Source organism: Pleurodeles waltl, chromosome 9 (genome assembly GCF_031143425.1).
Source record: "Pleurodeles waltl isolate 20211129_DDA chromosome 9, aPleWal1.hap1.20221129, whole genome shotgun sequence".
Classification (NCBI taxonomy): Eukaryota; Metazoa; Chordata; class Amphibia; order Caudata; family Salamandridae; genus Pleurodeles; species Pleurodeles waltl.
Window position 1 is genome coordinate 1,006,994,110 of NC_090448.1, and position 12,064 is coordinate 1,007,006,173.

At 45.6% G+C, this 12,064-nt stretch overlaps 1 protein-coding gene across 1 annotated transcript in view; it reads left to right on the plus strand.

The window, feature by feature from the left end:
* VPS18 (VPS18 core subunit of CORVET and HOPS complexes) overlaps positions 1 to 12,064 on the plus strand; it is a 54,983-nt gene that overhangs the window by 13,258 nt on the left and 29,661 nt on the right. Inside the window, exon 2 of the mRNA XM_069208606.1 lies at positions 441 to 582. Coding sequence (XP_069064707.1) covers positions 441 to 582 — 142 coding nt within the window. The remainder of the gene's footprint in view (positions 1 to 440; positions 583 to 12,064) is intronic.

A 12,064-nucleotide genomic window follows, 5' to 3' on the forward strand; every position in this document is an offset into this window, starting at 1 on the left:
CAATCTTCCATTAAAGGTACAGTACATATGTGTGTGGAGCAAAAACACTTCTGGCTTAATGCTTCTAGATTCTTCTGGAATCCAGGCATCCTGCACCGGGGATGTCCTCCATGCTAGGCTGTCCAAGAACATTGCAGCTGCTGTTGAGAGATCCGTGGAGCTAGTGTATGCAAAAATGTGTCATTGAGACTACATGACTGGCGTTAATACACATAGATATGAACATTTTACAGGGTCATTCTTAAAATTACACTAGTTACACATGCTTTTATTGCAAAGACCACCGTTATCAAAGTACTAAACTGGTAAGAAAGACAACAACCTTGTCGATTTTTATAATGTTTATTACTTCGTATGCCCCACATTTTCCAGTTGTAAACCTTATGTTATGTTATTGACAACTGCAGTCTAATGTTTTTCTTTTCTTGTGTTTGTACCAGGTTTTGTGAATGCAAGATTAGAAAAGGAAACTCCCATTTTTAATAAGCAGAGGATTGATTTTACACCACCAGAGAGCATCAACAGCCTTATTGTCTGTAATAACCAGCTTTGTATGAGCCTTGGCAGAGATTCCCTTCTCAGGTAACTGATCCTCATTCCAATTTACCAGTTTTATTATGTTATAAATTCTAGTTTATCCAACTCAGGAGCCTTGTGGGACTTACAGAAAACTATGATGGGATTGCCATATGGTCCAGATAAATGAACGTTTAAGCCAAAACAATTTTAGTAAATTTGAGAATGTAGGTAATTGGGTGGGGGGCACACTAACAAATCATAGTTACTTAAGGTAGAAGGGGTTTATCCATAACTAGACTGAAAACTCTTGCATCAATATGATTCTCTTGTTTCATGAATAGGGAGGGCCAGGCCAGAGTTGAATCTAATTCTAGTATATCCTTGCTGTGTGATCAGCCTGTTTTTTTGGGCATCCGTGGATGCCTAATTTTGACCCTGCATTGATGCACACACTTCCAGAACCATCTATATCATTAGATCACTTTTTAAAGTGCATCTCACAATGCACAGCTGTAAATGAGTAGCCAGATTCTTGCAAGGCGTGGCAGACTCTGTCCTGGTTTTAGATTCCCAATGTGTGGGTGTATGAAATTGAGGTATTAGTTGAGGGTGTTCGGTACCCACCTCAGGTAATAACCTTAATCCTTGTCAGGGTGTGAATCCTAAAATAACTAAATTTCAACCCACTGGTAGCTATGACATAGCACAGATAGGCTTAACTTAGAGGTCGATTGTAAAGTATTTATCTAGTACTAAAAGAGTAATAAAATTGAAATGCAAAAACAATAAGCTCCCAAAACTAATTAGACAAATCGAGTAAAATTTAAGAAACAAAATGACCAAAATCCAATAAAATGAATAGGAGATACTAATTTTAACATTTTAAACAGAAAGTGCGAAGAAGCACATAATACCAATGATAGCCAATAGTCGAGGTAGAGCAGGCACTTGGTGCCATTTCATGCTGACCACAAAGGAGCACGGGTTGGACACAGTAACCAGATTTGTCTTGGTCAAAACTTTTATTTACCTTCTGACCTTAGTTCCTTAAGTCCCAAATCCACCACATAAGTACCCTTCTAAATCTGCTCAGACCTCATGGAGGCACTTAGAGGCTCACCGGGTTGCAGGCAGAGTCCAAAAGGAGGGTCCAGTCTAGGTTCAGTTGTAGGAAAATGCCTCTTTACCTTGTTGTGTCCTGGTAGCCTTTGCAGGAGGTGAACCTTTGGCCGTTGAAGTTCACCTCTTTGTCCTGGCAACAATAGTGTGTGCAGATCCAGTCTTCTAGGCTCGTCTCAGGTCTCAGACAGTAGATCAAGTCCTCTTCTGATGTTCCTCAGGTCCAGGAGTATTCTGAAGTGAAGATGCCACCTTTATGCCTGACATTAAGCTTATGGGTGGGAATGACTCCTGGGGAAACCCTAAAGAATGGGCTAAGGTTTAGGCAGTCTCTGTGCCCCTAAAAAACTGAGCAACAAAGGTTGGGTAGGACAGCTGTGAGCTTTCAGCAATCAGACAGTGGATACACAAAAATTGTTTTAGCATTCTGTTTCCCTCCTTTTACGTACTCCCCAAATGTCATATGGAAAACCCCAACAGACCTGTCAAGCAGGTCTTAAGTCTCCAGCAAGATCTTACACTGTGATGTCAATGACAAATCGATTGGGCTGAGGAGACAATAGAGGATACAGGCCTGTATGTTAGCGACATCTGCTAGTGACAGGGTAGGCATCTTTGAAGTTCATCAAGTACTTGGGCTCAGCCCGCAGACCATCCTGTCAAGAGCACAACAAGACCTCCCCACACCGAGCCATTTTGTCTCTATTCTGAGAGCAAGTTCACACCTCATTCACACCCATTGAAATGCTAATTACTGTCTGGCAGAAAGTGGAACAAAAATGCAGATTTATCTTCCAGGGACTTCAGTCAGGGCAAAAGTACATTTTTAAGTCATCTTTCAAAAATATTTGTTACAAAACAGACTTCACTAGTACATTGGACTGAAATAAATATTTTAAAAATTCCCAAAAATAAATTTGCAGCTGTATCCTTAGTGGAGGTTGCAATATTGAATTTAATATTGTATCCCATTGCTTTTCTGTAGAACATCTAACCCTGCCACAGTGATTGGCCGTGTAGGGCTTTGCCACTATAAGGGCACGTTTAACATTAGACCTTTACATGTCCTGATTTCAAATACCATGAATCCTTCCATAATGGGCAGAAAGGCCAACTTAGGAGTAACTTATTAATATTTTAAAGGAAGGTGTAGGCCCATTAAAGGGGTTTATTTCAACGGGTTGGATTTGCAGTTTAAACCTGAACAACGAGGAAGACCTGCAGTCATGTTTCTATTACCACTATGATGAATAGATCAATGAGGGTTCCAGTCCTCTTGTGACATTTAAATCACAGAACCTGGATACACTGTGGTACCATATACTGGGGACTTACAGGGTAGGCAAATATGTCAATCAGGTATGCCAATTTCAACATGCTGAAAGGGGAAGCACCGGTACTTTGCAGGTATGGATCATAAAGCAGTGAGCAAGGGTGTGTTTTGAGTAACTTTGGGGCACAAGAGGATAGAAGGGGCTGGGGCAGGCATTGATCTGATGCCTGAAACACAGAACCTGCCTTCCTAATGCTGATGCATTCAGGGTGAGAGCCATTTAGCCATTTTTCATGGAACATTTCATGAGAGACATATTGTCTCTCATTTAGGAGCTGCATGGCCCCTAAAAAGGCCTTTTGCCATGTTGTTCTTATCACTGTATGTTGTAAACAGCTGTGATACACTTGCAAAACATTTATTTGCACCTTTGCTAAGTATGTAACTTGGTACTGATTTCACTTTGCACGATTTACACTTTGTCCCGGAATGGACATTACAACTTCATGAGCCAGATTATCCTTTGCCAAATTCATGCACTATTTTTTTAAATTAAGTTTACTAATCTTTCGTATGATGGGGACCATGGGGTTTGATTTCCTACAGTTTACTGGAATTGTTTGCCATGACTCTCAAACCCCAGTGCCACTGCACCTGCTGCACTATCGATAACTAGTTGAAAGCTTGGTAAAGCAGACTCTGCCTTCCATCTTTAGTAGTCAGTAAATTGAGTATTATTAAATGGAACTACGCAAAATTGTATGTAAAACACTTAGAAATGGCAGGATTGGAGGAATGGATTAAGATATGCTAAAAGCAAGTTGCTACGAATTGTAGAGAATCCTAAGAATGTAAGGGAAGTGCAGGTTAGAGGAGAGAATTGTGCTGTAAAATATGAGTGATGAGAAATAGAGTAAATATGATAGCGATGGTCAAAAGCCAAAGCTACGTAAAGGCAGATTCCTATTAGTGAAAGACGTGAGAAAGATGGCTTGAATAGGCAGAGTGGCCGGGGGCAGCGAGGACATTGTGAATGAGCAGACTAGATGGCAAAGGCAAAAGGTGCATTAAATCCGGCAGAAGAGAGACCAGGCCGGGATTGCAGTGGGTGCATCCAGTGGTCTCTGTGGCAGTAGACTGTGGTTTACAGTGATGAAGCAACTCCCCGCGAAGATGAGGGCGTGCAAGGAGGATGCCGGGGGGGAGAGGTATTCTGAAGATGAATATGAGAAGTGAGCCACATTAGCAAAGAACGCATGCTAAACGAGGGCTAGGCCCAGGTGACAAGACCATCTGCCGTTTTGCAGTGAAAAATCAGCATACAACCAACAAGGACAACGTGCATGTTACAATGAGTCCACCATTATCCATCAAGCCCCAATGTACAGCACTCGTCCCGAACTCTGGAATGTGACCAGGAAACGGGGAGCAGCCGCTTAGCTAATAATCCACCCTGTGGAGATGGCACCAGCCATTGATACAACCAACTGTCACACAGCACTCGCTATGCACGTCTCACTACACTGTGCGGCCTACAGTCCGGGGCTGAGCGAAAGGGGGTGTTTCCCGCTCATTCTCCTCAGGATCAGGATCACCAGCAGCAGCCCCACCCCATGCACTCAAGAACAGCTCCAAAGGGGACCACAAGTCCTTGGGAGAGGAGCGAGCCAGCATCAGTTCCCCAAAAGTGTTCTGCTGTTCCTGACGCCTCCCCCAATGCATCGCCACCCCCCACTTGGCCAGCTACAGCGGAATTGTCGTCAGTTTTCGCGACTCTGGTGGGACCTCCTTGACATATCCAAGAAGCGCAAACCTCCGGGAACGCTCAGGGTGTGACCCGTAATTTGGGGAAAGGGCTCTAGATTGAGTGCAGCTGCACTTCCATTGCATGTCTGTAAGGGGGGGTTGGGGGCGGGGGCAATAAGATCCGCACCCCATGCTTGGAGGGAGCCAGGCACCCATACCGGTGCAGTCACCTGCATTCCTGCTTAAAGCCTGGTGACCAGCCTGCATGGCGACGGACTTGTAAGAGTCATCTCCAGCACCTGAAGTGTTGGAGGGGCTTCCAGGAAGGTATAATGAACCTCTCGCAGGGAGGCAGTGTGACTACTGGTCCCTGGAGAGCCTGCTGCGCGGTGACAAAGGTTCTATCCGGGTACACTGCCCCAAAGGACGTCGGTTGTAGCTAACTTCGAGTTCCAGCGTCCATAGTGATAGGAAGTGAAGGGTGTCCAATAACCGGCGCCGACGCAGCAAACAAGTAGTCCAGTCACGCCCTCTACCTTAATTCATTCCGCGCCCACACCGTGCACGCCACCCTGTCTGAGTGTACGGTCTCCTAGAAGGAAGATACAGAGCCATTTGCAGTGGGCACTGTGCAACGCAGTCATGTTTAGGTGCTGTGTGCGGTTGAAATTGTGCAAGGTAGAGCCAGTAATGAGTAAATTGCGCCTGTGCACTAAAATAATACAAATCCATATCTGGGGCTCCAGCCTGCCTTGGTTGAAGGGGACTGTCAGTATTTCCCACGCTACTCAGGGCTGTCCACCCGCCCACGCCAATGTTGTGTGGTGAGATCTGAACCACCTTCAAAAGTCTGGCATCTGTAAGTGTAATGTATGAAAAAGAGTCTTCACAGAGTCCCCATTTTTGGTAAGGTATCCATAGCCGGTTTATTCCTGGTAGAGAGGAGGCAGTGGGAGGCCGACATTTTGGTTTATAAATGCCCTCGGGGCAAAGTATAGCACCGCATGGTGACCAGTGCTTAATTTGTGCCTGTTGTTTCCGGTGCTGAGCACCGGCACTTAATTGTGAGGGCCGGGACTTATTCTTCTGCCTCAAGCATTTGCTGCGAGCAAAAGAAACATATGTGAAAGACAGAAGAAGGAAAAACTAAAAAGCGTCATAAACATGGGCGTAGGAAGTGTGGGGGAAGCGGGGGACGTATACCCCCCAGATTTTGGAGGGTGGGGCACACGGGGGACGAAGGTGGGGGGGGACAAGGGGACAAAATAATTTCCCCTTTTACATCTATTATTCAGAGGGCCATTAGCGCACAAAAGCGCTACTTATAATAGCCCTGTAGGGACCATCCTCCAATCTGATGGTAACAGAATGAAGGTGAGTCCGAAGGCCCCCTGCGCCCTCTGCCGTTTTGTTTGTCCTGTTCACAGCTGTGGCCATTAAGGGTGCTCATAAGAACAAAGGGCACGAGGAGGAGAAGAGTTTTGGATGATTACTATCTGCATCACCTGCTGCCGCCTTGAAGAGGAGCACTGCAGGAGGCCTTTAAGAGGAGCAGCAGAACAATGAGGAAAATCTAAAGAGGAAACAGAGTCCCACTCAGCCTGGTGCCTGCAGGCTAGAAAGGAGACACAGTATTGTATTTGCCTAAGATCACACCAGTTGGTGAAACAGTGAAGTCGAAATTGGGCCCAGATTTTACCCTTTCCCACAACAATTTAGGTTTTAGAAGGGTATATTTTTCTAAGATTTATGCTTAATGCTTTTTTATCTACGTAATGAAGGGCTTGATTATAGCGTGGCTAACAGGGAGAAGCCATATTTCATTTTGGGCCGTTATGCCTAGCGCTATTATTTATGTTGTTGTTATCGTTACATACTTAAGCATATTGAAGTATATTAGCTTTTCTTTATCTTTTTTTCACTCTACTCTGAAACAATCTACCCTATGCCACTGCACCCTATACCACTTTTCTCCACTCTGTGCTACTCTACGCCACTGCAATATATGCTGTACCACTCCACTCTACACCACTGCAATCTATGCTATTCTACTCTAACCATTGTACACTACACCCCTGCACTCTGCCAGTGCACTCTTCACCACTTTACTCAAAACCAATGCACTCTATGCCACTGAACTCTATGCCAATCTACTCTGAACCACAGCACTCTATTCCACTGCTTTCAATGCCACTGTGCTCTGCGCCACAGTACTCTATGCCACTCTACAATACACCACTGTACTCTGCGACCCTCTAATCTGCAACATTACAATCTGCCACTGAACTCCACGCCACTCTACTCTGCATTCAATGCCACTGTACTCTGTCCCAATGCACTCTTTTCTGCACCACGGCACTCTAATCTACTCTACTTTACACCACTCCACTGTAGGCACTTCACTCTACTTTGAAATCATCTCCTCTATGCCACTGCAATCTACGCAATTCCACTCTTTGCTATGCCAGTCTAATCTACCCTGCACCACTCCAATGTACCCTGCGCCACTCCAATCTGCTCTGCACTGCTCTATGCTACTGCACTCTACATCACTATGCTCCACTCTGCAACAATCTACTCTTCACCACTATACTGTACTCTGCAGCAATCTACTCTATGCCACGGCACTCTATGCAACTCTATTCTACTCTGCACCACTGTACTCTAAGCCACTCTTCTCTACTCTGCATTACTCTACATCACTGCACTCTACACCAATGCATTCTATGCCACTCTACTCTACACCACTGCCCTTTATGACACTCTCCTCTGCAACACTGCACTCTGCCACTGAACTATACTCCTCTCTACTCTGCACCACAGCACTCTACTCTGCACCGCTCAACTATTTGCCACTCTACTGCACACTACACCAATGTACTATATGCCACTACACTCTATGCCACTCTACTATGCATCACTGCACTCTGCACCAGTCTACTCTACCTTGCACCACTCCACTCTACCATGCACTACATCACTCTGACACATCACTCTGAACCACTGCAATCTATGCGGTGCCACTCCACTCTGCTCCCCTCTACTCTTCACCACTCTACGCTACTGCACTGTACGCTAAACCAGTGCAGTCTTCGTCAATGCACTCTACACCACTTTACTCAAAACCAATTCACTCTACACCAATCTACTTTGCACCACTATACTCTATGCCACTTCACTCTAGACCACCCAACTCCACTCTATGCCACTTCACTCTGACATTACACTCCATGATACTAGACTCTGACAGTCTATTCCATTTAACTCTAACACTTTCTCCACTCTGTAACTCCCTACACAACTCCCTATGCGCCACTCCATTAAACTTTACTCCACTCTATGCTTCTCCACACCACTCTATGCCACTTCAATCTACAATACTCTGCTCAACGCCACTGCACAACCCTCTATGCCACTCCACTATACAACAATGTACTATGCTCAACAGCACTCTACCCAACTTTCTCTATGCAAGTTCACGTTACTTTACTTCACTCTACTCCAGTTCACTCATATTTATGCCTTTCCACTCTACGACACTCTGCCACTCCACTCTGACACTCTATTACACTGTGACACTACTCCACTCTACTACTACTTTATGGCATTGGCGCTTGATTAGAGATTCAGATCTCCATTGATTGCCTTGTCACTCATATGAGACGTGAGTCAGATTTATCTTGGCTGTTTTGGTTACAAGCACTCTGTAACCCTTTTAACTCAAGCTTAACGAAGGTTTAGGATGATCCTGATACTTGTCTAGGGGATCGAAATATCATCGACCAAAGTACCTTGACTTGAATTTGTGATATTGTACATAAGTTGGCATAAGCATAGGTACTATGAGCTAATGACTTCTTGATTCACTATTTGAGTCATTCATGTAAAAGTGGGTGTATAAAAGCTTGTAAATCATTATTGTGGATGCTTACCTTGTAGGAAAGTAGCCTCTTTCTAGCTTGGTTACCCCCACATTTGGCCTGTTTGCCAGTGTGTTTGAGTGTGTCTACTGGGATCCTGCTAATCAGGACCCCAACAGTTATGCTCTCTTCCTTAAAATATGGTTGTTGCATACTGGTAACTCAGTATTTCACCCAAGATTGGCATACTGGTGCCCACTTATAAGTCCCTATTATATGGTACTTGGGTACCCAGAGCCTTGGGGTTCCAGAAGATCCCTATGAGCTTCAGCATTTCTTTTGCCATAGGGTGCCCATACAAAGGCTTCTGCAGGACTGCCATTGCAGCTTGCGTGAAAAGGTGCATGCACCCTTTCACTGCCAGTTACACTGCACCAGGTCACTTATAAGTCACCCCTATAGCAGGCCCTCCAGCCCTGAGGGCAGGGTGCAGAGTACCTGTGTGTGAGGGCACCCCTGCACTAGCAGAGGTGCCCCCACGACCTCCAGGACCATTTTCCCAGACTTCAGGAGTGCGGGATGCCATTTTACACGTGTACTGGAAATAGGTCACTCCCTATTCCCAGCTACATAATGGTAACTCCAAACATAGGTATGTTTGGTATCAAACATGTTGGAATCATACCCCAAGGCTTTTGCAAGCATTGGTTGTATGATTTCATGCACTGTGGGGGCTCCTTAGAGGACCCCCAGTATTGCCATTCCAGCCTTCTGAGGTTTTCCAGGCAGCCCCAGGTGCTGCCACCTCTCAGACAGGTTTCTGCCGTCCTGTTGCTTGAGAAGCTCAAGCCCAGGAAGGTAGAACAAAGGATTTCATTTGAGGGAGGGGTATTACACCCTCTCCCTTTGCAAATAGGTTTGGAAGGGGTAGCTTCCTTCCCCAGGCCACTGGAAATGCTTTGAAGGGCACATTTGGTGCCCTCGTTACATAATCCAGTCTACACCAGTTCAGGTACCCCCAGTCCCTGCTCTGGCATGAAACTGGACAAAGGAAAGGGGAGTGACCACTCCCCTGTCCATCACCACCCCAGGTGTGGTGCTCAGAGCTCCTCCAGAGGGTCTCTGGGTTTTGCCATCTTGGATTCCAAGTTGGCAGCGAACTCTGGGAGCATCTGAGTGGCCAGTGCCAGCAGGTGGTATCAGAGCCATCCCCTGATAGGTGCTTACCTGTTTAGCTGATCAATCCCCCTTTCAGGGCTATTTAGGGTCTCTCCTTTGGGAGGATCTTCAAATTCAGATTGCAAGACTCCAGCATGAATCCTCTGCATCCTTTACTTCACCTTCTCACCGAAGAAACTGCATCTGGACCCTCCAGGAACTAAACTGCAACAACGAAGCAAAGACGACTTCTGCAACATTGTAACTTCAGCTCCTGCCAGCAACTGCAGCTGTTTCACGGTCGTGCATCCTCAGAAGACAGCCTGTCTTCAGTCTGCACCAGAAGAATGAACGAATCTCCCTTGGAGTGAAGGAGTCACTCCCCTGCTTCAGCAGGCACCTCTCTGCAATGATGACCATCTGCATGGGTCCCCTCTCCTGACGAGTTGCATGGATCCTGCATCACGGGTGGTAGACTGAAGTGGTCCCGATGGTCCTGACGTCCTACTGTCCAACTTTGGTGGAGGTAAGAGCTTGCCTTCTCACGCAAGACAGTACCCCGTGCACCACATGTTTTTCAGTTGCCAAGCCGTGTGGCATCCTTCTACGAAATTCTTTGTGCACAATGTAGCTCCGGCCCCCAGCACTCCTTCCTCAGATGCACAGCTTCCTGAGTGGTTCTCTGGCGGCGTGGGATCCTTTGTTTTTGTGCTGCGTGGGCCTCCTTTTGCAACTCCTTTGTCCCCGTGCTGGGGGACTCCTGTGTGTGCTGGCTGATATTCTGTGGGCTCTCTGAGTTGCTGAGAGCCCCCTCTGACTCTGACACCTGGGTAGAGTCCACCAGGTCCCTCCTGGTCCCAGGCAGTGCCATTTTCCACTAACCATGAGCTTTGCCTGTGCCAAGGCTTGTTGGTGGAATCCAGCGATGCAAACCAGACTGCAATCATCCATCCGGTGTGGGATATCATCTGCACCAACCCGCATCCATCTTCTTGGGTGCAGTACTGACTGTTCTTCACCAGTGGTTCTTCTTTTGCACCTTGATTCGGGTTAGCGGGGGCTCCTGTCCTCCCTGGACTCTTCTGTGCTTCTTGGACTTAGTCCCATTCTTCCACAGGTCTTTAGGTCCAGGAATCTACCCTTTGCGTCTTGATGTTCTTGCATTATCTTCTTTCTCGTGTTCTTGTGTGTTCTGGGAAAGTTACTGTGATTTACTCCTGCTTTCCTGGGCTCTGAGGTGGGTTCTATTACTTACCTTTGGTATTTTCTAATACTCCTGGCGCCCCTCTACACACCACACTTGCCTAGGTGGGAAACCGACATTCGCATTCCACTTTCTTAGTACATAGTTTGTGTTTCCCCTAGGCCCATTTCTAACCATTGTGATTTTCACTAATTGCACTGTTTTCTGTTTTTATTTCTATTGCTGCATACTAGTGTATATAACTGGTGTATTACTTAACTCCTAAGGGAGTATAGTCTCTATGGTATTTTTGGCATTTGTGTCACTAAAATAAAGTACCTTTATTTTTGTAACACTGAGTATTTTCTTTCATGTGTGTGAGTACTGTGTGACTACAGTGGTATTGCATGAGCTTTGCATGTCTCCTAGATGAGCCTTGGCTACAGCCACCCCTAGAGAGCCTGGCGTCTAGGCACTGCCTACATTTCACTAATCAGGGATAACTGGATGTGGTATAAGGTGTAAGTACCATAGGTACCCACTACAAACCAGGCCAGCCTCCTCTAAACCACTGTACTATATAGGTTACTTTTTAAATTTTTCTTGTAATTGGCGACATTGGGTCATCCAGATAACTTGTGTAATGCCCGAATACCAGTCTTTCTCGATTTCCCCTGTTGATGTTTTCCCACTACATTTGATACTTTATATTTTGATTGAATAAATGCATAAAACATTCCATTTGCATAATACTTTAATATCATTGTTTATGGGAGTGGTGTTGCGTTTTTTTCCAGGGACCCCTGTTCCTTCAAAGTTAAGTTTACTGCTCCATTCTAGGACACTCTACTTACTCCATGATACTATGCCACACCAGTCGATGACACATCATTCTCCTTTATGCCATTAACTTTGAGCCATGCTGAATAGTAGTCTCACTAGTGTACAGCATGGCTAAAACATATTGGCAAAGGCAATAGAACTTACATATGCGAGACCTATTGGCTTTGCCACTGCTTGTTTATAAGGTATGAACTTTAAGGTGACTTGCAATATCCTTATGTACACAGGGGGTATTTTACCCCATATAATACATGGTCACACCACCAACTTTCCCACAAACCACTTAAAACCTTAGTGCATAGGTTCTGTCATTCCAAGCTATTAAAGTAGAGCAGAAGAAAGAAAAGCAACATTCATTTTTTT